Below are 27,957 nucleotides of genomic sequence, written 5' to 3' on the forward strand. Positions count from 1 at the left end.
AAATTTAGGCCTCGGAAACATGGCTAGTTTGAGTAAGTTCAGATATTTACCTGGAGCTCCTCAGTGAACTGGACTGAGCCCAAATATCCCAGAGAACTTCAGAACATAAGTATACACATTTTTAATTTCCATTTGGACAAATTATTTATAATGTTTGTAACTAACATATAAGTTTTATATGTAAAATGCTTTCCTCTTTTTTTTTTTAATGTGATGTTTTACCTTTTGAAATGGCAGCCCTCTGTGATAGGGAACTGATTCTTGCTGTACAGGGATCAAGGTGTGTAGTAACTAACAAAGTAGTTTTACTGTTTATATGAAAAATAAACATTAGTCTAATAGAACACAGGTGGAGTGAAGAAATATTCAGATTTTAAGTGTGACTCGGAAAGGTTTGATAGGGACCAATTCTGATCTCATGTATAGTTTCTTTAAACCAAAGTAATTCCACTCAGCCTATGACTACACTTTGGGTATGTCTAGACTACATGGCTCCGTCGACGGAGCCATGTAGATGAGTTTACTAGACATAGAAAATGAAGCGGCAATTTAAATAATTGCTGCTTCATTTACATCAAAATGGCCGCTGCGCTGTGCTGATCAGCTGTTTGGCGGCACAGCAGGGCAGTCTGGACCTGCTGCAGTCGACAAGGGAAGCCTTTGTCAACAGCTATGGTATGCCTCATGAAATGGAGCCATGTAGTCTAGACATACCCTGTGCTTTGTCGGAAGAGCAATGCAAATAAAGCACTGATTAGCATTTTCTCGTTCTTCATTTGCATAATCTATTTTGATCAATTTTTGCACAAGAGGTTTTTGTGCAAGAATATGCAGTGTGGACGTGTCTGTTTTGCGCAAAAATCCCTTTTTGAGCAAGATCCTTATACCGCTCCCGAATTGGGCCCCCATGTAGTACAGACATAGGGCAAAACGGACACGTCCACACTGCATGTTTTTGCGCAAAAACCTCTTGCGCAAAAACGAATCAGAATAGCTTATGCAAAGGAGGCGTGAGAAAATGCTAATCAGCACTTCATTTGCATTGCCTCGGCTGACAAAACATGTAGTGTAGACATAGCCTGCCTTCAGAGGAGTTACTCTTGATGATTTACACCTGTGTGAGACCAAAGCCAGGCCCTCAGGTGATTCATACTCTGAACCATCTGATTGATAAACACAGGAAATTAGGATGATGACAGAGAGTGCCTCAAGAATTGAGTGTATCTGATGGAAAACTGACCTTTTAACTGCCTGTGCCAGGTGATACCATGGTGGATGATGTCAGATAACCTTTCATGTATGTATGTTTATTATCTGAATTAGATATTCTGTAGAACTTCTTGAAATGTTTCAGCACTGTAGACAAATATTTCCCACGTAAAGAAAATTGAATGTTTCAACAAATTATTGGCAGGTTTTTAACCAGCTAACAGAATCAGTAAAAAACAATTACGAAATAGTTCTCAGAACACAAACTAGTTCTAAGACTATTCCCATTTGTTGCAGTATTTTGTATATGAAGGACTGCTAGCATAACGGAGCCTGCCTACGGAGAAAGAAGGCTATGGAGATTAGAACTATACAGAATGGGTAAGTTACTCACCTGAACATAAAGTTCCCGGAGTTCATACTGAAATTTCTTGGGATCTGTAGTAATTGTCACTGGCCCAATTTCTGGATGAAAAGAAAAATGCAAATTGTGTAATGAGATTTCAGTAAAATCCCCAAGGCTATTAAATTAGAATTCCCCTTAGAGACAAACATTTCAGAATCATAGTGTGATAAGTTCAGTCGCTGAGACCTCCTTGGGATATGCTGAATTACCACTGAGCCCACTTTCCTGCCCTCATGGGCACCTCTCAACTCTGAACTGCTGAGCAGGCCCTCAGGTCTCTTCCAGCAGCGACAAAGAGACAGAGTCACAGCCCTGTGCAGTATAATACAGACACTGAGCCCAGCTCGCCTCAGCTCTGGGAAGGCTCAGCTAAAGGGACTTGCCATAGGAACCAGGCACACAGCTCCAATGGGCCCTGAACTCAAGATAAATCCATTTTACTCTATATAAAGCTTTATATAAAGTAAGCTCCTGTTGTTCATCCTCTTTCTTGGTGTACAGAGAAATACAAACAGCTTTCCCAGTCACAATTATTTATACGGGGTTTATTAATATACAAAAGTGATTTCATTAAGTATAAAAGGTTGGATGTAAGTGGTCATGAGAGAGAAGACAGAGAAGAGTCGATTACTAAGAAAAATAAACTAGAACAGGCAAAGTAAGATTAATACACTCAAGAGACTGGTTACATGTGATATCTCAGGGTATGTCTACACTACCCTCCTAATTCGAACTAGGAGGGTAATGTAGGCATACTGCACTTGCAAATGAAGCCCGGGATTTGAATTTCCCGGGCTTCATTTGCATAAGCCGGGCGCTGCCATTTTTAAATCCCAGCTAGTTCGAACCCCGTGCCGCGCGGCTACACGCGGCACGGAGTAGCTAGTTCGGATTAGGCTTCTAATCCGAACTAGCTGTACTCCTCCGCGGCACGGGGTTCGAACTAGCCGGGATTTAAAAATGGCGGCGCCCGGTTTATGCAAATGAAGCCCGGGAAATTCCAATCCCAGGCTTCATTTGCAAGTGCGGTATGCCTACATTACCCTCCTAGTTCGAATTAGGAGGGTAGTGTAGACATACCCTCATTCCCAGTTGTTCTAATAAGCTCCTTTCACAGACTAGACAAAGCTGGGATTTCATTCGTTATGGACATTTCCTCCATTCTTCATCACCCTGGTACTTCCGTCCCCCTCATAAACTGAGGATGTCTACATCTACCCAACAAAGTTAAATTGACTCAGGTTACACCAATGATCATAAAACACTGTAGTTCCATCACTTGTGCACATTCACACACTGTTCCGTGTATTGGTGGAAGGCATCCACAGTTGGTATTCTACCATCAACAGACAGGGCAGTGTAGTGTGGGTAGCTATAGTTACTGTGCAACTCACCACCTTTTGCAGTTAAGGGGTTATGGAGAGGTTGGAATGGGTTGCAGTGCATCATGAGTGCAGGCTCAGGGTCCCATGAGGCATTTTTTCTGTTCTATTATTCAATTAGTTTCCGAACATATTATGTGCCATTTTTCAGTAGCCACTGTATACTCTCCACCAACCATCTCTCCCAGCAACCATGAATCCTGCTCTGCTCTCTAGTGTTGCAAGCATTGTTATGAACACAAAGCAGCGAGCACATCGTATTTCATAAGCTTTGATTCTGAACAGGAATCTGATGTGCCTGCCCTGCTGTACGCCATGGAAAGAAATGATTCCAGATTATTTTTGGCGTTAATGAAGTAGCTGCACGCGGTAGACTCTCACTTTTGGACTCAGGAAACAAGAACTGAGTGGTGGGATCACATCACTCTGCAGGACCAGGATGGCAAGCGGTGGCTGCAGAAAGCCATCCTACTAGAACTGTGTGCGGAGCCCGGCCCAACTCTAGGGCACAACACTACCAAAATAAGAGCTGCCATGCCAGTGAAAAAGCATATGGTGATTGTTGTGTGGAAGCTGGCAACTCTGGACTGCTTCCTATCCATCATGAATCAGTTTGGAGTCAGGGGGTTCATCAGAGGGGATGTGTTCACATAAGTGCGTAGGGCCATTCACTGTATCCTGTTATAATGCTGTGTGACTCTTAGAACTGTGCGTGAGATAGCGGATGGTTTTGTGGCAATGGAATTCCCTAACTGTAGCAAGGCGATAGATGCCACACATAGTCCAATTCAGGCCGAGGACCATCGTGTGATAGTGTACATTAACAAGAAATGGGTACTTCTACATGGTATTGCAGGTCTCTGTAGATCAATAGGTCATTTCACTAATATCAACACAGGATTGTCAGGGAAGGTGCATGAGATATGCAACTTCATGAACACGGACCTGAACAGAAAGCTGCAAGCAGGACTTTCTTTTCCAGACCAAAAGATGCTGGATGCATGATGCTGAAATGTCCATAATGACCCGGGGAGACCCACCTACTCCTCACTCCCATGAAGCCTTAGAGGTAAACTAGACGGCAGCAAGGAACATTTGAACAATAGGCTGAGCAGCTGCACAAAGACCTATGAATGTGCGCTGGGAAGATTAAAGGCTCACTGGCACTGCCTTTATGGCAGTTTAGAACTCAGTAAGGAAAACATTCCCATGGTCATAGTAGCCTAGTGTACATTTCGTACTGGGGGAAGTTTCTATATGGATGAGCATGGAGGCAGATTGCCTGGCAGCTAATTTTGAACTGCCAGATACCAAGACTATTAGGGTGTGTCTACACAGCAATTCCATTATTTTGAATAATTTCAAAATAACTGACATCTTATTCCAACTTCTGTAAACCTCATTCCATGAGGAATAACACCTATTCTGATATAGCTATTTCGAAATAGCTGTAGTGTGAAATATCGCTATTTTGAAATAGCGCCTCCCCAGGGCCATTCAAAATAATTACTTCCCAGTGCTTCTTGGGGCTCTAAACGAGGTAACACATCCACATTAGGGAAACCTGCCTCAGACTAATTTTGAAGTTTCCCTGTAGTATAGAAGTGCTATTTTGAAATAAGCTATTGTGGAGTATTTCTTCTGGAATAGCTTATTGTATGGAATACATGCCCTTAGAGGGGTACAACAGGGGGCTATTTGAATCAGGCAAGCTTTGAAGCACCATTTTGATAATGAGCAACAGTAATGTGTCTTTATATAATATATTCTGCCATCTTTTGTTTGTTTGCTGTCTGAAATAACCATGTTGATGATTGCTCCTTAACCATGATTTGTAGTTTGAAAATGTGCCAATTGCCACAGCAGCAAGTATTGTGTGTAGGAGGCAAATAAAGATTGATTTTCTTACAGAGAGTATTTTTTCTTATTAAAGAGGAATACACAATACACAGAAAATACTTTCTTGAAAGAGATGTAGCTGTGAAAGGGGCTCTCTCTTGAGCTGTCTCTCACAGCTGTGTGTAAATCCAGCTATCGCTAGGGAACCTGTCCAAAGGGGCGGAGTGAATGGGGTATACTATGATGGGCCAGGAAGATGTAAGAAATATGTGGGTGAGTCTGAGGAGAGCATGGCTGGCAGTTTTGTATGGCCTAGGAGGAGAGGGAGGAGACGCACGCATGTTCTGCCTGCTGCGTGATTTGGCACTTCAATATCTGAGTGTGGTCTGCCATCATTTTTATCATCTACTCCAGGCCCTCGAAAATTCACTCCAGGCCACTTCAGACTGGCACCCTGTGCTGCTGCCTATGTACTGCTTTGGTCACTGCACAAGTGATTGCTAACTGGTGCGGGAAAGTTTCCTACAGTGAGGGAATTAACAACGCAGCTCTGATTAGTGAGTACCTCCAGGAAAGTTTCCTATAGATCTCCCTGGAGAATTCCCATGAAGTCTCAATGTACATTAAAAAAACTTTTCTGCAGGGCCTCCACTGCAGAGCTGCACAGAGGAATGAGAAGCAGATGCAAACACAGCAGTCTTGTATGTTTCTATCCCTTAACCCACTTCTAGCTTATCACAGCTGATTGGCAACAACTCAAAAAGAGAACTTACCAGAGCTCCCTTCCCATGTGTCATGTGCACCAGAGAAGGAGTGAGGGACTGAGACTTCAGGGCCCCAGAAGTGGTCCTGGATTGCCATGTTACCAGACAACTGTCGCCTGTCCTGTCCCATCCTCATCCACCACTTTGACCTTGAGGCTGAGACCATGAACCACTGTCTCCAGCCCTCCTGAAGTACCCAGGGCGTGTGCCAGTGGAGGGGGGGTGTCACCATGTGACTAAGTTTCCTCTAACCTGTGTGGCCATGCAGTAGCCTATTAAGTGTTACACAGGCGCTCGGGGCTGTGGAGGGGAGAAATGCCTCTCCCTGCTAGCCCCAGACTTGCTGCAGCTAGGGGAGAGTGCTCCTTCCCCAGGCCCAACCCAGACCCAGACTGGATCTGCTGCAGCCAGGGGGGAGGTATCTATCTCGTGGTACCAGGCCCAGAGCTGCTGCAGTGCAGAGAGGTGCCTTTCTCCCAGCCCAGGTGCTGCTGCGGAGAGAGTAATCTCCTCTCTTCATGCTGTAGTCACAGGGCAGCCTGGATCTCAAACTCCTTATCTCTAGCCCCATCCCAGAGCCCATATCGCCAGCCAAAGCCCTCACCCTCCTGCACTAGCCTTGAGCCCTCATCCCTGGCTCCACCCCAGAGCCTGCACTTCCTGCACCTCAACTCTCTGCCCCAGCCCTTAGCTTTCTCCCACACTCGCAGCCTTTTGGCTCTGCCACATGAATTTTGTTATGTGCACCAGCACTGAGGCCATGTGTGACACCCCGACTCCACATTGGTGCACATAACAAAATCCATTCTGCACGTGCATCGGCAAAATCAGGGGGAACACTGGTCACCGCTGGACGGTGTTCAGCTCCAGGTCTGCCACACAACACGAGAGTGACGGGTGGACTCCCTTGCTTTCTGGCATGCCTGCCTCAGCTCCTTGGTCTTCACACTGTAGTGATGCATGTACTATTGATAGCCCATATCCAACATGCAATTCCTATGGCTGGGGAGGAGCTGGAACTGCACAACAGTGTGACCAGATTTTAACTATACTATAAGTGTCAAGTTTTCCAAACTAACCTTGGGGATTTTAGGTCTCTCTGTCTCTCTCTCTCTCTCTCTCTCTCTCTCTCATTCACACACACACACACACACACACACACACAGATACAAAAGGATTTTTTTTAAAGAAATGGCTGCACATTACTGAATGAAGAAAGGACTTCCTAAAACTATACAACCAAAAAACTCAACTTAATACAACCAATATGATGTTTGATCAGTTGCCTAGGGACAGGCTCAAACACCATTACATAGTATTGTCTGCCAATGAATTTGACAGCGATTGAGAATGCTGATATTTCCCTCCCAAATATAAGTCTGAAAATAACACTGCTCAGTAAATAAACAGGAAAAGTATGTAAAACTGTAAAACCGTTCACTCTGAAATGTCTGAAAGGACTTTCCACACTGTCATCTAGTTCTTAGAATCATAGAATCATAGAATAATAGGACTGGAAGGGACCTCAAGAGGTCATCGAGTCCAGCCCCCCGCCCTCAAGGCAGGACCAAGCTCCATCTACACCATCCCTGACAGATGTCTATCTAACCTGTTCTTAAATATCTCCAGAGAGGGAGATTCCACCACCTCCCTTGGTAATTTATTCCAATATTTGACCACCCTGACAGTTAGGAATTTTTTCCTAATGTCCAATCTAAACCTCCCCTGCTGCACTTTAAGCCCATTACTCCTTGTCCTGTCCTCAGAAACCAAGAGGAACAAATTTTCTCCTTCCTCCTTGTGACACCCTTTTAGATATTTGAAAACCGCTATCATGTCCCCCCTTAATCTTCTTTTTTCCAAACTAAACAAGCCCAGTTCATGAAGCCTGGCTTCATAGGTCATGTTCTCTAAACCTTTAATCATTCTTGTCGCTCTTCTCTGTACCCTTTCCAATTTCTCCACATCTTTCTTGAAATGTGGTGCCCAGAACTGGACACAGTACTCCAGCTGAGGCCTAACTAGTGCAGAGTAGAGCGGCAGAATGACTTCACGAGTTTTGCTTACAACACACCTGTTGATACAACCTAGAATCATATTTGCTTTTTTTGCAACAGCATCACACTGTTGACTCATATTCAACTTGTGGTCCACTATGATCCCTAGATCCCTTTCCGCCATGCTCCTTCCTAGACAGTCGCTTCCCATCTTGTATGTATGGAACTGATTGTTCCTTCCTAAGTGGAGCACTTTGCATTTCTCTTTATTAAACCTCATCCTGTTTACCTCTGACCATTTCTCTAACTTGCTAAGGTCATTTTGAAGTATGTCCCTATCCTCCAAAGAAGTTGCAACCCCACCCAGTTTGGTATCATCTGCAAACTTAATAAGCGTACTCTCTATCCCAATATCTACATCATTGATGAAGATATTGAACAGTATGGGTCCCAAAACAGACCCTTGAGGAACTCCACTTGTTATCCGTTTCCAGCAGGATTTAGAACCGTTAACAACAACTCTCTGACTACGGTTATCCAGCCAATTATGCACCCACCTTATCGTGGCCCTATCTAAGTTATATTTGCCTAGATTATCAATAAGAATATCATGCGAGACCGTATCAAATGCCTTACTAAAGTCTAGGTATATGACATCCACCGCTTCTCCCTTATCCACAAGGCTCGTTATCCTATCAAAGAAAGCTATCAGATTAGTTTGGCATGACTTGTTCTTCACAAACCCATGCTGGCTAGTCCCTAGCACTTTATTACCTTCCAAGTGTTTGCATATGATTTCCTTAATTACCTGCTCCATTATCTTCCCTGGGACAGACGTTAAACTGACCGGTCTGTAGTTTCCTGGGTTGTTCTTATTCCCCTTTTTATAGATGGGCACAATATTTGCCCTTTTCCAGTCTTCTGGAATCTCCCCTATCTGCCATGATTTTTCAAAAATCATAGCTAAAGGCTCAGATACCTCCTCTATCAGCTCCTTGAGTATCCTGGGATGCATTTCATCAGGACCTGGTGACTTGCTGACATCTAACTTTCCTAAGTGATTTTTAACTTGTTCTTTGTGTATCCTATCTTCTAAACTTACCCTCTCTCTGCTTGTATTCACTACATTAGGCACACCTCCAGACTTCTCGGTGAAGACCGAAACAAAGAAGTCATTGAGCATCTCTGCCATTTCCAAGTTTCCTGTTACTGCTTCTCCCTCCTCACTAAGCATTGGGCCTACCCTGTCCTTGGTCTTCTTGTTTCCCTTTATGCCTGTAGCTAGTTTGATCTCATTTTGTGCCTTTGCCTTTCTAATCTTGCCCCTGCATTCCCGTGTTGCTTGCCTATATTCATCCTTTGTTATTTGTCCTAGTTTCCATTTTTTATAGGACTCCTTTTTTATTTTGAGATCATGCAAGATCTCCTTGTTAAGCCAAGCTGGTCTTTTGCCATATTTTCTATCTTTCCTACACAGCGGAATTGTTTGCTTTTGGGCCCTTAACAACGTCCCTTTGAAATACTTCCAACTCTCCTCAGTTGTTTTTCCCTTCAGTCTTGCTTCCCATGGGACCTTACCTACAAGTTCTCTGAGCTTATCAAAATCTGCCTTCCTGAAATCCATTACCTCAATTGTGCTGGTCTCCCTTCTACCTTTCCTTAAGATCATGAACTCTATTATTTCATGATCACTGTCCCCTATACTGTCTTCCACTTTCAAGTTCTCAACTAGTTCCCCCCTATTTGTTAAAACCAAATCCAGAACAGCTTCTCCTCTGGTAGCTTTTTCAACCTTCTGAAACAGAAAGTTGTCTCCAATGCAGTCCAGAAACTTATTGGATAGCCTGTGCCCCGCTGTGTTAGTTTCCCAACATATGTCTGGATAGTTGAAGTCCCCCATCACCACCAAATCTTGGGCTTTGGATAGTTTTGTTAATTGTTTAAAAAAGGCCTCATCCACCTCTTCCACCTGGCTAGGTGGCCTGTAGTAGACTCCTAGCATGATATCACCCTCGTTTTTTACCCCTTTTAGCTTAACCCAGCTTGTGCATGTGTATAGGAGAGCAGGTCAGCATGTGTATAGGAGAGCAGGTCAGCAATCGCTCTCGGAAATCCTAAAATTACCCTGATTACACAAATAGCTCATAAATGCTGCTGATATGGTGGGTTTTTTAGTTTTGGCAAATACCTGTTAATTCACATACAATACAAAACATCTGTATAGTAGAGATTTTGCATGGAGGACTGAATGGTTCAGAAAACAAAGAAATATGGAGTCTCTCTCCTCCTTGCCCTTAGTTGAGGTCCGTAGTGGCTGAACATTTTTTGTTTTTACCGTAGGATGCATGTTTGGTGGCCTATGTGGGATAAGTGGTCTTTATCCAGTTCTGCATCACATGGGAATTAAAGCAGACTAACTAAGTACTGATTGGTCAGTGAACTATATTCTTACCCTGAATGTTTATTCTTCCAAATTAGCATGGAGGCAGGGCCAGACTGAGGCATGAGCTAGCCAGGCAGCTGCCCGGGGCGCCAAACAATAGGGGGCACCTGATGGCAGTTGTAAGTGGCGCGCGGTGTCCCTTATAGCTGCCATCAGTCGCCGTACACCTGGCTCCCACAGCGCCGGCCCCTGGCGCTGGCCAGCAGCGCCCTTTCTCCCACGGCCACGGGGCCCTGCATGGCCCAGTGCGCGCACCAGCAGCAGTGGCCGGGCCGGGCTGGGCAGCGCATGCGCCATGCGCCTCAAGGGCAGGCCCCAGGCTGCGCACCAGCGGCCATGGCCGGCCTGCGCATGCGTTGTGTACCTGGGGGCGGTGCTGCGTACCCGGGCCCCAAGCCCCGGGCACCAAAAGGGCTTGGGCCAGCCCTGCATGGAGGAGACATATTAGGAAAGGCAGCATCAGGGAAAGTGACTGCTATGCCCAGGCTATAGCCTGTTACGAATAAGGGTCCTATTCTACGGTCATTATTCAATAGGTTTGCCTAAATGAAGCCTGAGCTGGTTCAAGATTGTGACCAGAGGCATTAAACTAACCATGAGAAACTAAAAAACAACAAATGGTCTGGTAGCACTTTATAGACTAACAAAACATGTAGATGGTATCATGAGCTTTCGTGAGCACGGCCCACTTCTTCAGATGACTGGAGAAACTAAATTATGAAAGGCAGGTGACCTTTACTAACTTCATCATGCCATTGCAGTACAATACCTATGTTGTATGTGATTTCCACTGTCCTGCAGTAACCCTGTGTGTTCCTCAGTTTCCTGGGCACTGCACCAATACGTAGACGGTGATGGGAATTTCAGTGTGAGTGTCTCCCTCTCGTACACAATGGCTGATATTTTCTGTAACATGAGCCAGGGGAGGAGGAGTGGTAACTAGGTGGCACCTTTTGCCTAGGAAGCTGGACAAAGGCTAAAGGCGAGGCTGTCTGCCGGGGAAGACGGGCTGCTGGGTGTATGCATGAGTCTCACTGGCTTGGCGGCAGAGATGAGGGCAAGGCCATTGGGTCTGAGCCTCCTCTTCCCAAGATGGATGGTACTGACTGCTTTTGATTACTTTGCTGACAAGTGTGTTCTACACTGTGTCCTTGTGGACTAATAAACCTTCTGTTCCACCTGCCAGGTGAGAGGCGCATCTGATTGCAGATGAGGATGCAGGGTCCAGTGACTTCCCACTCCTCAGTGACAACCAACAAGCTCAAATTCTCACATTCACTGGCATAAATTCAAAGTAATTCAAAGTCAGTAGGGTTTTACTAGCATTACAGCAATATAAGAAAGAGCAGACTTTGTTCCTTTAAAGCTGTCCAACTCCAAGCACATTTGACCACAGTGTTTTCCCTTAGTTTGGATGGTCTTGAGGTTAAAATAAGTAGCATTAACTTATTTTTTACCAGTTCATATTGTATAGTATACTGCAATTTTTATATTAAATTGCAGTCAGATACTGAAAGGATACCTTTAAAAGGGATGTTTAAGACATCATTGAACATATTTAGAAATGTGAGGTACTTCCTTACCTGTGAGCATATTTAGAAAGTATTTGTTTTTGAAAATAAAATATATACACTGCAAAGCAAAATAAAATAATGGTACCCCTTATTAGGTAACAACTACTGTTAAAAGCCCATACCTCAAAATTAAGTATAATTCTGCTCCCCACTTTAATTAGAAACCTGCCTTTAGTAAGCAACTGTTTGTTACTATTGTCACTCTACTGTATAGCCTATATTTGTCCTTTCAATTACTGTGAAAGCTGTAAATCAGAACTCTGTATTAAATCCAAATTATGCAAATATGAGTGCCTACAATTAGCTACATAAATCTATATTTAGTCAAGTAACAGGTGTCTTCGTTTTCATGCATATGATCCAACCATACCTCCTTCGGGTCACATTGGAGTGCTTGACTCGGGGAAAAAAAATCAGAATACAGGCAGTCCCCGGGTTACGTACAAGATAGGGACTGTAGGTTTGTTCTTAAGTTGAATCTGTATGTAAGTCGGAACTGGCGTCCAGATTCAGCCGCTGCTGAAACTGATCAGTTTCAACAGCGGCTGAATCTGGACGCCAGTTCTGACTTACATACAGATTCAACTTAAGAACCCCAGGCATCCCCAAGTCAGCTGCTGCTGAAACTGATCAGCGGCTGATTCCAGGAAGCCCGGGGCAGGGGCTTCCTGTAGTCAGCCACTGGTCAGTTTCAGCAGCGGCTGACTTGGGGACACCTGGGGCAGAGCAGCTGGGGTGCTGCTGGGTTGGTTCAGTAGCGCCGCCGCTCCTCGGCGCTACTGGACCAACCCAGCAGCACCCAAGCTGCTCTGCCCCAGGCGTCCTGATTCAGCCGCTGCTGAAACTGACCAGCAGTGGCTGAATCAGGACGCCTGGGGCAGAGCAGCTGGGGTGCTGCCGGGTTGGTCCAGTAGCGCCCAGAGCGGCGCTACGGGACCAACCGGCAGCGCCCCAGCTGCTGTACCACAGGCGTCCGGAGCAAAGCCCCGGAGCACGGGGGCAGCGGGACAGCCCAGACACGCCGTGGCTGTCCTGCTGCCCTCGGGCTCCACGGCTTTGCTCTGCTTTGCTCCCCGTCTCCCTGGTCTGCACACAGTGTAGACATAGCCTTAAAGGCAGCATAAGCCTGATTATGGGGTCAGTTGTAGACAAGGCAACATAGCAAGTGAAGCATCGTGTGAAAACAATGAAGAGTTGCTTTCTGCTAAGACTGAACTAGCAACTTTAGTAGAACAACAACAACAGTATTACTCCTCAGACTTCTCTCTGATTCTCTGGAAAGCTTCCGCCCCAGACCTTTCCATATACCTCATGTGTGGCCATCAGCTATGGATTTGAAGAACGAGTATGCCTTTATTCTTCCATACCTCAGAAATGGTACAAGCGGCTTATTCTTGGGGAGAATATAGGGAGTAACCTTAACTACCCAGGATAGAATTGGGCCCTATGTTTTGGGACTTCAGCTAACTACTAGTGCAGTAAGATGCAAATGGGTGACTTTTTATTGTGATATTTTCTTTCTGTGACAACAGAAATTGACAATTACAGTTGTGAGGAAGAAGAGAGAAATATTTACAGGAGGGAGGGAGGGATGGAGACAAGTTTTTTAAACTGCAGTTGCTTTTTACTATTTTAAGACTTAGGTGAGGCTAAAAACCAGAAGTGGGCAATAATTTTTGGCCGGGGACCACTTCAAAAATTTTTGAAATGGCCCCGGGCCACCACGGAAGGGGTGGGCCCTAAACCAGAAGGGACAGGGCCAGGATGCTTCTGGGCTTACCCATCCCCAAATCATGATTGGTCCGGCAGTGGGGGAACCCCTTTGCCCCCCCTCTTCCCACTAGGCACACATGCCCCTGGCAAGGCGGTAAGAGGTTTCACACGCTCGCCCACCCCCAGTCCAATCAGGGCCTGGGGAGCTGCGCAAAGCATCCTTTGCCCCGCCCCCCGCCCTGCATGAGCGCACATCACTTTGAAGTGCTGCACGCTCTTCGCAGGGCAGGGGGAGGGCAGAGGAAACTTCGCGCACCTCCCCACCCCCAGGCCAATCGGGGCTTGGGGAGCATGTGATGTCTCCTTCCACCCCGCGAGCAGCACATGGCTCTTCAAAGCACCACGTGCTCCTAGCAGTGCAGGAGGAAGCTTCGCGCGCTCCCCACCCCCAGACCCTAATTGGCCTAGGGGTGGGGGAGCAGCAGGGCCTCCAAAGTTCAGATCCACCCACTTGGCAGGCCAGATCCGGCCCATGGAGGCCCTTTTGCCCACCTCTACTAAAATCCAATAACTTTACATGGCAAAATTCACTTCACTTAAGAAGGGTAATACAGGAGATTAGTTTAAAGGAGTGTGACTGGATAGAGAGCTTTTCACCTCTAGGTTGATATTCACATCAAAACCAGCCCAAAATCGTTCCACCAGCAGCCCCAGAGAATGTAAGTTAAGGATGAGTTCATCATCTGGAGAGAACAACTTACAATATAAGGCCTGATTTTGCAAGATAGCGAGCCTCCTTAACTCCCGCTGAAGTCAATAAAAGTTTTGGGTGCCCTCCACTTCAGAGGTGGCAACAAGCACTTTACAGGAATGGGTCAACAATATATCTACCAAACAAAAGCCAATGTGATACTTGCATGCTCCACTGGAACCTTTACACACATAAGCAGTCGATGATTCATTTCATCTGTACCTTGGTGAATGCTCCTTACAATCATCAGTTGCTCAGTTAGGCTGTGATATAAAACCCATGCAGTGGAAAGGCTCTTGTAATGACCTCAGTGGACTGAGCCACTGGGCTGGCTCACAGCCTTCAGTCTGGGATTAATTATATTGATTTCTGAAAAAGCCCCAGAATTACAATGAGCAACATTTACAGTGACTTTTTACTGTTCTCAGCCTTATTGTGAAGCCAAAAAACAACTTTAAATTGCAAAATAATATCGGGAAAGGTATGTGAGTGGATACAGATTTTTCATCTCCAGGTTGATATTCACATCAAAGCCAGCTATCAGTTAGTAACAACTTTTAAAGAAGACTTGTTGATCTAAGCCACACAAGCTGGAGGCCTCAGTCCTTACTGGATAGTATAATATCCCAGTCACCACCCTCACTGGCACCTTCATTCCAGTTTTAGTAGACTCACAGACTGAACATCTCATCCCTGAGAATATATATATATATATACACACACGCACACACATACACACACACAACTGAAACCCTTCAAAAAGCCTACATTTTTCCTAGTAAGTGTATACAAGAATACACAGGAAGTTCTTGGAAAGATATCAAAGTTATACATTAATAAAGGCACAGCCTCCCATATAATAAAATGACAGCGATACTAATAGTATCATGTGACACCACAGAACAGCACGAAATCTTTCAGTCAGGGATTTTGAACAGGAGACTGATGGAGTTAGGAGTTCAACTCTAAGGGTATGTCTACACTTGCCCCCTAGTTTGGATGAGGGAAGCAAATGAAGCATACCGAAGTTGCTAATGAAGCGCGGGATTTAAATATCCCGCGCTTGATTAGCATATTCGCGGCCGGTCGCCATTTTAAAATGCCAGGCTCCCGATTTAACTTGCCGTGTGATCCCAAACTCTTCCCTTGAATTAACTGTTACTCCTCGTGCAATGAATGGCGACCGGCCGCAAATATGCTAATCAAGCGCGGGATATTTAAATCCTGCACTTCATTAGCAACTTCGGTATGCTTCATTTGCCTCCCTAGTACAAACTAGGAGGCAAGTGTAGACATACCCTAATTGAGATTCAGTGGGTGTGGATTATTTAACTCCCTTTTGAAAATCCAAGCCTTGTTGACTAAAGTTGTAGTGGGGAAGGTCTAGGTTGGATATTAGAAAATGGGTTACCTAGGGAGGTGGCAGAATCTCCATCTCTAGAGATTTTTATGGTCCAGCTTGACAAAGTCCTGTCTGGGATGATTTAGTTGGGGTTGGTCCTGCTTTAGGTGGGAGACTGGACTCAATGACCTCCTGAGGTCTCTTCCAGCCCTAGGATTCTTTGATTTTATGACTCCTTGCTGTTTTTCTTGTGCACATGTAGAATTTTACCTGAAGGTTTCAGAATAAAAAAAATAAAAGTTGTTCAAAATTCTTGTAAAACAAAGCATAACGTGGAGCCCTGAAATATTTTTGAGGGACAAAAATTGGTAAGGATCCCTTATTTAATGTAACTAGTGTTGAATTTAGCTGATGGGAGCAAAGATTTTTGCAATGTATATTCACTAAATACAATAAGGAGTAGTAACAAAATACATGCTCATTAATCCACAATGGAGAGAAGCCTACATGAATGTAATATATTATATACTCTTCCCTTTTTAAAGAGAAGTAAAAGAGTAGTCGATTCAACTACAAGACAACTAGTAGTCGAGACAACTACTCACTTCCCCCACCTTGCTGCCCCTATATGAGAGGCAGCAAGGGCGGGGGGGAAGCAGGAGCTGGTGCTGGGGAGCCATCTTAAAAACTGGTTCCCCCCCCCCCCCAGCATTGTCTCCATGCTGGGGGGGAGAGAAAGGAGGGAAAGCAGGGGCGCAGTGGACAGGAATCCCAGTGCAAGCAGAGAGTGCTGAGTCCTGGCTTGCTCCTGTTCCCAGATCTACCCCACTTAAATTTACCTACCCCGCCTGGCTCTTGCTACATTTAAAAGGCAGAGAAGCAGTGGAGTAGTTCGGGAACTGGCGTGAGCCAGGACTCAGCAGTCCTGGCTCGCACCAGGTCTGGGACCTACCCCTGCTGAAGCCCAGCTCCTACTACATTGAAACTGTAGAGCTGCAACGGGGCCCCTTATTGACTAATTGTGAACTCAATACAAATTTTATTAAGTACGTGATTAGTCAATTACCCACTCGTTAATATCCTTAATCACTCAGACTTGACAGATGTACTCAGCCTCTATTTGGCATGGGCAAAATATACCGTAGTTATAATCACACTGCAAATTACCTTTTCTCTCAGTTGGACAACTCTAATAAGTAGTGCTTTAGTGCTCTTGGTGCCACTAATTTGAGGGACATTATATAATACCCAGTATGGAGTCAGAGAGTTATTAACTAGGGTTTAAACAAATGAAATAAGATTTAAATTAAATAAGCTTTAAGGTTTAACTCTAGTTCCAAGAAAAATATCCCACTAAGAAGCCCTCTGGTACACAGAAAACTTATCATTATTGGCACACAAACATGGAAAGCTAGAGGCCAAGAACCCTGACTCCATGTGGTTAAAAACCAAGGCAGTGCCAGTGGGCATTAAATGTTTCAAATGTTTAAGCGGATTGATGTAAGACAAGTCTTTGGGGGAGGGGGAGGCAAATACATTTCCAGGTTCTGAAATCTATGAGTGACCCACCTTCCCACCTATTCACCTGGGCCCTGTAAGGGGTACAGCAGCACCATTTCTGAAACAACTTTGATGGATTCAATCCAGTTCTCAGTGGATGATTGCCTAAATTACAAAAACAACTGCCTTAGTTGGCAACTCTCTGTAAGTCCCAGAAAAGAAGCCACAGGACTGTAGAGCCATGAAGCGGGAATGAGTCACTCATTTCTAGATGGTCCCTCTAGGTCAGATTTGAGTCACACTTGTGAGGCATAGTGGGGAAATTCTGATTAGTTACTCTCTATACTGCACTTCTTCCTTGCTTAGAGAATTTCAGTTTCCAAGGTTGTCAACCTACCTACCATTTTTCAAAAGTACAGAAGTTGACACTATTATTTCCTGATCAAGTACCAGCAAAGTAAAAATGCATTTATTATATGCAACCTTTGCCCAACTAATCTGCTTCCTTCAATCTAAGCTAAAAGATAAACAATTAATTAGAAACACAACCACAGCTTCCCTATTGTACTGAGTAGCATGCAAGGAGAACTACCTATTGAACTGATCTATACTCCAGACACTGAACAACTGAAGGTTCATAGATTATTTTTTGTTTTTGTCTTTTTCCCTGTTAATGGCACTCTTTTGGCAATCCAGGAACAAAAATTTACACTGTTCTTTATTCATAATCAACCATAGCTCAGTCCAGGGCTATGTTATTGTCTCCTATTTCTGTCTCTTTTGCTGTGTTTATACTGGCAATACTTTTTCAACACTTCTAATGGTGCTAGAGGAGGAAATAATGCTTAATAAAAGAGCAGGATTAAATATAGTTACAAACTGTGCAATGCTATTTTGGGACGTTTGAATATTTTATTCTTTTAATGTTAATTCAAACAAGATTGGAAGCTATTTTTAAATTCAAAACAGTTCATATTACATTAATAAATTAATGTCATATACCATAACATACAGGAAAAATTCCCTTTCCTTTCCAGTCAGGGATTTTGGAAAATCATACTAGTCCTTGAAGAATTAATCTCTGCTATAGTGTATGGGAATAAGAAAGAGGGCTCTACCTACTGGGATTTCTAGATATTGCAAGTCACTGTCTGTACTTGTGTAATGTTCTTCCTGTTTGTGTATTAATAAATTTAATTCAGGACTGGTTCTGTGTGGAGGCCTCCTTGTTGTATTTGGAGTATTACTGATCAGAGGATGATCCAAAAAAATTACAACTACTTTTTTATTAAGAACTAACATGAATTATGGTGCAACACATTTTAAAGAAGATCTCTGGAATGGCTAGACATTTTCAAATCAGTGAAAACTGTGTAAATGTGCCCACAGCATACAGTAAAGAACTGAAAAAATGGATGGCTCATTCTAAAACTCCAGCAACAAAACTTTCCGGAACGATATTGTGTACTAAACACACTCAACCTATACTGCACAAAATAGAAACAGAACAGAACTTCTAACAACAGCTCAGTACTCCTATGAGCAGGATTCTGTTACTTAAGAACAACTGGCAGATTACTAACATTTGAGAATGCCATATAGACATCACAAAGCACTCATGCTTGTAGTTTCTCAGGTCTTTATTGCAGAGTTAAGCAAGCTACACTCAAGTTACTCCACTGGAGTTACCCTGGCTCTAGTGAGAGTAGATACATTGTGAATAACACCAGAGTTGCTGTGTCTACACCATACTTCCTTGTGTGTGTGGCACTAAGGCCTCAGGAGGCATGTCCCATGGTTCTTAGCAATATAGTCAATGAGCAGTTCTATTTATTTTTTCTCAGTGAATAGTGGACCAACTCATCTATCCATTCTGGGCACGGATAGAGATGGTATCATAGAATGACTGGCATTTCAGTGGCACCAGCTTGCATCCACTACACCGTGGTTGTGTTAGCACCTTGTGGGTACGTCTACACTAGCTCATTAGTTCGAGCTAGGTAGGGTAATTAGGGCAAGTAGAGTTACAAATGAAGCCCAGAATTTAAATATCCCGGGCTTCATTTGCATGTTCCTGGGCGCCGCCATTTTTAAATCCCCCTTAGTCCGAACTCCGTGCCCGCGACTACGGAGTAGGTAGTTCAAAATAAAGCTCCTAATTCGAACTACCGTTACTCCTCATTCCATAAGGATAGTTCCACAAGGATTAGGATCTTTAATTTGAACTACCTACTCGTGCCGTGTGTAGCCGCAGGCATGGAGTTCGGACCAAGGGGGACTTAAAAATGGCGGCGCCCGGGAACATGCAAATGAAGCCCGGGATATTTAAATCCCGGGCTTCGTTTGCAACTCCGCTTGCCATAATTACCCTACCTACCTCAAACTAACAAGCTAGTGTAGACGTACCCTGTGAGTTATGTTCACCTGAGCTTTAGCCTATACCCAGTCAACTGAAATTAAAAGTACCACAGAACTGAGTCAAGAGTTATGTGTGGACATGGGTGTAGTCCTAATACGACTCAAGTTAGAACTCCCATTCACTTTGCTAAAGACAAGCTCTCAAAGGACAGGACATCAATGTGACAGACATGGTGAGGGAAGGTCCTCAGGCATGCGTGCATTGGCCTGCCTGTTCTCAGTTACACCAGTAGAACAGCCTGGTGTTTCCTGCCTGGTCTGAATATTTAAAGGGGGTTACAAAAACCAGACAACACTTATTTTGTGTATAAATTGACGTGAATGGACCCTGGAATTAGAAACACTTACAAATCCACAAATAGACTAGTAGCACCTTAAAGACTAACAGAACATGTATGGTATCATGAGCAGTCATCTGAAGAAGTGGATTGCGCCCACGAAAGTTCATGAAACCATCTACGTGTTCTGTTAGTCTTTAAGGTGCTACTAGTCTATTTGTGGAGTTTTAAGTTTTTCCTGTTACAGACTAACTCAGCTACCCCTACGAAGGCTGGAATTAGAGACATTTCTGGCTTTCAAAGACACAATCACTAACCCTAGGCTATCCTTACATCAGTCGTTTGTGATTCTTCTAGCCTTTTTACCTATTTTGCATTGTAAATATCAAATTAAGAACTGTTCAGTGTACCACGTAGGGATATTTTTTCATTGGCTGGTTGGAATTTTGGGTGAGGGGGTGGGTAGGTTAAATGACTGACGCTACGTCTAGACTGCAGGCTTCTTTCAGAAGAAGCTTTTCCAGAAGAGATCTTCTAAAGAAACTTCTTCCGAAAGAGAGTGAACATACAGCAAAAGTGCATTGAACAAGCAATCTGCTTTTTCAACAGATAGCATCCACTTAATGGATGCTAATCTTGCACTTAAGTTGTGATTACTATGGACCGAGTGGCCACCAGCAAATCTGTGCTTTTTCCTCTTTCCTCTTCTTTCAAAAGAACTCCCTCTTCCCATCCACACATGCCTTTTTCCAAAAGAGCTCTTTCGGGAAAAGACTTCTTCCTCATAGAAAGACGTTTACCAATGTCAGAAAAACCCCTCTGTTCTTTCGATTTTTTTTTCAAAAGAACGCGATTGTAGTGAGGATGCAAATGAAGGGGGTTTTTTTGGCAAAATGGCTGTTTTTCCTAAAAAAAAACTCTGCAGTGTAGACATACCCTGAGTTGTGTGGGTAGGTTAAGTGATTGAATTGAAAGATAAAAGGATAACACAGCTGTCTTTCACTAGGGGGCCATATGCAGATCCAAGTGAATTTTTGTTTGTTATTTCTTCCTCCCATTCCCCATTTAGGGGTGAGAAATCAGAAATGCACACCTAAAACCACCTTATTTGAAAAACTGTCCCTTGGAAAATGTTTGTGCTCTCACCCTCCAAATCATCCCAGAACTGGCCAGCAGAACTAGTTTAGAACAGAGTCATGGATAAAAGTTAACACTTATGTCTCATCTACATAAAGCAGAAATGTGCCCCTACAGGGATGTGATTTTGACCACACAATGTTAAAGTACAAAAGGGAACATTTAAGTGAGCATCAGCATGGTCTACACAGGCTGATTAATATGCTACTGCACATATAAAAAAACCTCCTCCTTGACAGAGGATGTAGTGAAGGCTAGGACTTTAACAGGGTTCCAAAAGGAGCTAGATAGATTCGTGGAGGTTGGGTCCAGCAATGGCTATTAGCCAGGATGGGTAGGAATGGTGTCCCTAGGCTCTGTTCCTCTGGAGCTGGGTAATAGGGGAGGGATCACGTGACGATTACCTGCTGTGTTCCCTCCCTCTGGGGCGTCTGGTATTGGCCAATGTTGGCAGACAGGCTACTGGGCTGGATGGACCTTTGGTCTGACCCAGTATGGCCGTTCTTATGTTTTTATCACACCCCATAACTCCTGTAGACAATCACAAACATTTTATTTACAAGCCTATCCTGAAAGCTACACCCTTCCAAAATGTGGCAGAACGACTATTTCAGACTGAAGTGCCTCCAAGTCACAAGAATCATTCTCTCTGAATTTGCCAGAATAGCTCATATAATATCAGATGTGGCATGACTCCTCTCCTGGGTTGTAGCTTCCAAGTGACGGTCTGACCTTTTATGCTCTGGAAATAAAGATATATTTGAAAAATAACACCCAAATCCAATTTGAGCTTTATAAATACAGGCCTGATCCTGCAAGATATCAAGTGACTGAGGGTAGGATTTGGCCTCTTAGTAGCCCTTATCATCTCAAGGGATCAAGCCCGATATGTGCAGTCAGAAATCTCAGCTAATAAGAAAAAAAGGAAAAGTTAATTTCCTCACAATTTGCATTAGTCTCTAAAATTTTACTCCAGTGTGTCACAAAGTAACAATGATCTCTATACATGTTACAACCACAGACATCTGGTGACAGATTTGCTAGAATTTTATTAATTGACCTGAATAAATTCAAGTCAAGAACAAATTAATTTCTAAAATTTAGTTTGCTTATATTTAACAAACTGGTTGATAAGTCTGGCACCTCCACTGGTAAGTGACATTAAACAAACTGCTTTTCCATCTGTAATGTACCCAAAGGGTACAAAGACCCAAAGAACGGAATGCTCTGAATGGTGAGCATTCATTTAATAGCGGGGGGAGGTTGACTAACCCTAATGAGGAAGAGATGCTTTAGGTCAAAACTAAGTGCCTTGTGTCAGTTCAAATAAATCTGTTTCCAATTTTCTGCAAGTGATTAATCTGTAGTATCCTGGGGTTGAGAGGCTGAACATACAAAAGAACAGCTATTCTGAAAATGGCCCTAGAACTTTTTTCATTTTCATCAATAAAGTCAGTGCTAAGGGATGAAATTTGTTAGTAAGAAAAGCATGAAAATACAGGGAGAGTTAAATAACATGCCTATATGGACATTACTTTGTATTTAATTTAGGCTATTTTGGTAAAATAATTTCTTTATGGCAACTTTTTCCTTTTATCATTATTAGCCTTTCCACAAAATGAACCTGAAATAATGGAACAATCCAACAGATTGTACTGAAATATTTTAGAAGTTGAAATAATAGAACAACCTTAGAAAATACATTAGAAGGGTTAGTGAGAGTGAAATATATTGTCACAAAGCTAACACAACAAGCAGAAAAAAAATGATTTTTAGCTCTCCTTCACATGTAAATTAACTCTGTTTGACTTATCTATCAATCCATTTACATGTTTATGTGAGGCCATTATTGCAGTGTCTGAGCACCTCCTATGAAATGTGAAAGAAATGGATGGATATTATACATATGGAAATAATTTCAAGGGCAGTTATTTAGAGCCCACCTCTACAGATCCCAAAGCATGTACTGAACTTTTCTCATGAGTAACAAAATGGGGCTGCTCAGTTGTGTGAAGTTACTTATGTGCATCATCCTTCAAAGGATCTCCTTCTCATTTTATTCATAAGAATAAGCCCCATTTATTCCAAAGGAATTACTCACATGTCTAAAGCAAGCATGACAGATCCATAATGAAAGCCTTAATTTATTTTTATTTCCTGACTTTCCATCCCATTCCCACTGGAGTGAATTGAAATAGGATTAGCCTCTTCATATGTGTTTAAATGTGTTACTAAAAGGTTTCGTTTTCTTCTCAATTATGTCATTTTCACACTAGCGTACTCCATTAATTCCAGTCGAATTACTCCTGATCTATACCAGGAGAGGAGAATTAGGCCCGTAGTGTTGCATTACTGTTTGGCATTTAATGCACTGGTATTTAAAAGGAAAAGGGGGGAAAAACTGACATGAATGGGTTATAAAGTATATTAACTCGATCCTTTTACAGTTACCCCCAAAAGCTAGCTATATTACTGTCCAGTTGCCCAATGCACAAATCTACAGTTAAAGAGATATCTGGGAAAATTAATTTAGTTTAAAAAATTGTGCGTTTCCATTTATTAATTGTTTCTAACTTAATTAGTTTGTTTCTCCAAGCTCAACCACACAAAGAAATCTATGAAATTTGAACTTTCCTGGATGGATTTTTAAAATCCTTTCTTGCATCCACTCCTACACCTGAGGAAATATATGTCTAGTTACCTGACCTGAAGTGCAGTAAAGTAGTTCTGTATCTATAAGCCCTTCAGGTTTATGTCTGTTACCATTTCTGACATCTGATTTATGTTCATTTATCCTTTGTCGCAGACACTGTCCAGTTTGGCCAATATCCATGGCAGAGGGGCACTGCTGGCACTTGATGGCATAGATCACATTCGAGAATATGCAATTGTATGAGACCCCGATGTTGTGACATATGTGGTTAGGTCCTGTGATGATATTGCTTGTATAAATATGTGGACAGAGTTGGCAACGGGGTTTATTGCAGGAGTAGGTTCCTGCAGGGGAACATTTTGACCTGCCTGGCCACTCAGTCATGGATTTCAAAGTAGCCATTCTCCTAAAAAGGAATTTCACCAGCCAATTACAGAAAGAGAGAGAGTGCAGAATTGGTTTTCCTCTGCAAATTTGACAGTTTCCCTGTGTTTGAACAAAGTCATTAACTGGATGCTGCATTATAAAGCTACTCTTCCCTACATTAAACGCCTCATTTTTACATCAAAAGCTAAGTATGAGACACTTCTAGCCCCCTCAGTTTGCCTCATTAGCATTAGTCCTAGAATTTATAGGTACTTTCTTCTGTTATAAAATAGTTAGTTTCTATTACTCCTCTCGAGCTCATCATCTCACGAAGTGTGTTTTGCCCACGAAAGCTCGTGATACTATATATATTTTTGTTAGTCCCTAAGCTGCCACAGGACTACTCGTTTTTAAAGTTGCCAACTAACATGGCTACTCCTCTGTGACTTTTTAACACGCAAGATATTCCTCTAAAAAATTCCAAATCAATTCATCACTGGCTTAACAGAATAAAAAAAGAGATTTCTTTTGGAAAATTACCAGAAAACGAACACAGAACTTATAATGAAAGTCACCTGGCAACCTTCACAAAACAACATTTCATGGCAAAGTTAATTTGCAAGGAAATTTGAGGAATTTTTGCTTATAAGCAAACACAGATGCTGGTAAAAATTCTGCTTTCCCACACTTCGCTCACAATGTTTGCAAATGTTTTCAAGAAAGACGTAGAAAACTCTGAAATCATTTTTAAAGAAAAAAACTAAATCAGAAAGTTTTACTATTTTGAAACATGAACTTTGTCAGTTCAATGTTAACAAATTATGTCACCATGTAATTTCCCATCAAATAGTAGGAAATAAATATTTCAACACTTCTTCAAAACTTTTTATAAATTATGGAAACAAACTCCAAGTTTGAAAATGTCATAGAGCAAGGGCATAGCAAACAATACATTATGATGTATCCAATTAACATCCTTTGAGAATAGATTTTTCCAAGCATGACAAAATAATCTAAGAACTGTTTCCAGACAAATTGTGACAAACTCTACACTCAACTTGTATTTGGTTTACTAAAACTTGCTGTGTGTTGAAGAATTTTTTAAAATGTCCATCTTGCTTCTGATGCCAAAGGAAGCAGTGACAAAACTCTTAATAATTTAAATGAAAGCAATGCGAGTCCTCCATCTTTAACTCTTATAACATACGAGAAGTTTCTAAATGATTTCCAACCCCATCATTTGAGACACCCCTCCTCAAAAGTTCTGCTACAAGAGATCACTCAACATCCCAGAGGAAGGAAAGGGATATGCTCCTATAAACTAAGGGCCAAATTTCCTCCCTCAGATTACATGGGTCACTGCTTTCAGATAGAAGAGCCTGACAATCTAGCCCGCTTTCTATTGACCTTACACTCCATCTATCCAGTCCATGTTTCCTTAACTTGCTGGTAAGAATACTGTGGGAGACCATATCAAAAACTTTGTTAAAGTCAAGGTATGTCACTCCACTGCCTTCCCCATGTCCACAGAGCCAGTTACCTTGTCATAAAACATTCAGCGGATCTCCATTAATATTCAATTAAATACATCCTGTTGAATGTGACATGCAGAAAGGAATGGTTCCCCCTCTCTCTGGCTATGGTGCACTTACTTGGCTTCTAGTTTAAGGGGGATTGTTGGCCCCTTACTAAAATCAGTGGGGGGTGTTGGTTGGTTAGATCCCATATCCAAAGGAAGGGGAAGAGTCAATGAGAAATCAGGATCCTGAGACTGATAGTCTCCAGGAACAATGGGAAGAAGCCAACCCTCCAGGACAGCCTGATTCACAGCATGGGCAGGCTAATGAGGGAGTGGGGGATGCGGGAGGCATCCTCTCCTCTGACCTGTATTTGCCAGGCAAATTTTGCCTGGGTCAGATAGAGTGGAGCTGACTGAGCTAAGGAGAGCGCAGAGAGGCTGAGCTGTAGAACACAGCCATGCAAGCCAGGGAGAGCTGGAGACATAGCCCAGAGAGCAGCTCCATACTGGGAACAGAGCTGCAGCCATGGAGCCAGGGAAACAACAGAGGGGAGCTGGGCTGGAGGCGGTGAGCAGCTGGGGAGAGCAAAGGGGTACCCTGGACAGAAGCCCAGTGCAGGGAGACACTACCAACCAAGAAGGCTTGCAAACCTGGAGGGGGATTGTAACCCCAACTGGGGGGGAAGATGATGTTGGGGAGAATGGCCCTGCCACCCAGAACCTGAAGGTGTGTAGCCACAGCAGCACACATCCGAGCAAGTGCATGCGATCTCATTATTGGTGCACAAGACAAAACTCACTCCGCTCATGGATGGAAAATCTTGGAGGGAACACTCTTCACAGGCTTCCCGAGGGCTGAGGCAGAGCTGCAGAGGCTGGGAGGGTTCCTCTCCACTTCCCATCTGGCAAGAGGGAGCTCTGAGTTAGCAGCCAGCTGCTGACCCACAGGAGCACAGGGATGGGGGATGAAGAGGAAAAGTCCTGCTGCTGGCAGCCCAGGGGAAGAATCAGAATCAAGCTGTACGCTTGGTAGCAGAGGTGACATCGAACCACCCCTAGGCATACAAGCACACACAGGAGCACCACATATTTCGTGTATAGCTAGGAAAGGCCCTAGCTGCTGGTTAGAGGAAGAGGATACCCCTGCTGGCCCCATTCTCTGCATAGCAAGCACCAGAGCAAACAGGACGTTCACACTACAGAACAGGGCAAGTGTTCCTGAAGCCTCTGCTGCTGGCAGCTGGAATCATAGGCTAAAGCCTTCAGCTCCCAGCTGCAAGAGTTGCAATTCAGGCATAAATCCTGAGCTGCTGGGAACTTCTTGCCATAGGCCAATTTTTAATGCCATAAAATTGCAGCACTCATGAAAATACTGCTCCAACATGCAGGGGTATAATCAGGAAGGCCAAAGCACAACTGGAATTGCAGCTAGCTTGTAGTTAGCAAGCTAACAAGAAAGGTTTCTACGGGCATGTTAGCAATAAGAGGGCGGTCAGGGAAAGTGTGGGGCTCTTATTGGATGAGGGAGGTAACCTAGTGACAGATGAAACGGGAAAAGCTGAAGTACTCAATGCTTTTTTGGCCTCTGTCTTCACACACAAGGTCAGCTCCCAGAGTACTGCACTAGGCAACGCAGTATGGGAAGGAGGTGGGCAGCCCTCGGTGGAGAAAGAACAAGTTAAGAACTATTTAGAAAAGCTGGACATACACAAATCCAGGAGGGCCAGATCTAATGCATCCGAGGGTGCTGAGGGAGTTAGCTGATGTGATTGCAGAGCTATTGGACATTATCTTTGAAAACTCATGGTGATCAGGGAAGCCCTGGATGACTGGAAAAAGGCAAATGTAGTGCCCATCTTTTAAAAAGGGAAGAAAGACAATCCAAGGAACTACAGACCAGTAAGCCTCACCTTAGTCCTTGCTCTCAAGGAATCCATTTTGAAGCACCTGGAAGTGAATAAAGTGATCAGGAATAGCCAACATGGATTCACTGAGGGCAAGCCATGCTTGACCAATTTGATTGCCTTCTATGACAAGATAACTGGCTCTGTGGACATGGGAAAGGCAGTGGACATGATATACCTGACTTTAGTAAAGCTTTTGATACAGTCTCCCACAATATTCTTACCAGCAAGTTAAGGAAGCATGGATTGGATAAATGGAGTGTAAAGTCTATAGAAAGCTGGCTAGATTATCAGGCTCAACAGGGAGTGATCAACGACTCGGTGTCTGGTTGGCAGTCAGTATCAAGCGGTGCACCCCAAGGGTTGGGTCTCGGGCCGGTTTTGTTCAACATCTTTATTAATGACCTGGATGAGGGGATGAATTGTACCCTCTGCTATGGGGAGAGGTAGATATGATGGAGGGTAGGAATAGAGTCCAGAGTGGCCTAGACAAATTGAAGGACTAGCTCAAAAGAAATCTGATGAGATTCAACAAAGACAAATGCAGAGTCTGCAACTTGGGACGGAAGAATCCCAAGCATTGTTATAGGCTGGGGACCAACCGGCTAAGCAGCAGTTCTACAGAAAAGGACCTGGGGATTACAGTGGATGAGAGGCTGGATATGAGTCAACAGCGTAGCCAGAAGGCTAGTGGGATATTAGGGTGCATTAGAAGGAGCATTGCCAATAGATTATTCCCTTTTATTCAGCTCTGGTGAGGCC

The 27,957-nt window shown here is 43.5% G+C and overlaps 1 protein-coding gene across 4 annotated transcripts in view; it reads right to left on the bottom strand.

The window, feature by feature from the left end:
- Window positions 1–27,957, bottom strand: part of HMCN1 (hemicentin 1) — a 364,148-nt gene that overhangs the window by 299,225 nt on the left and 36,966 nt on the right. For all 4 annotated transcript variants that reach the window (XR_012906027.2, XM_075936754.2, XM_075936755.2 and 1 more), the window contains exon 2: window positions 1,604–1,674. Coding sequence is in view for 3 of the 4 variants with exons in the window: in XM_075936754.2 (XP_075792869.2) it covers window positions 1,604–1,674 (71 nt within the window). In the remaining variant the exon portion in view is untranslated. The remainder of the gene's footprint in view (window positions 1–1,603; window positions 1,675–27,957) is intronic.

This window comes from Pelodiscus sinensis, chromosome 9, assembly GCF_052426305.1.
Source record: "Pelodiscus sinensis isolate ZL-2025 chromosome 9, ASM5242630v1, whole genome shotgun sequence".
Lineage (NCBI taxonomy): Eukaryota > Metazoa > Chordata > Testudines > Trionychidae > Pelodiscus > Pelodiscus sinensis.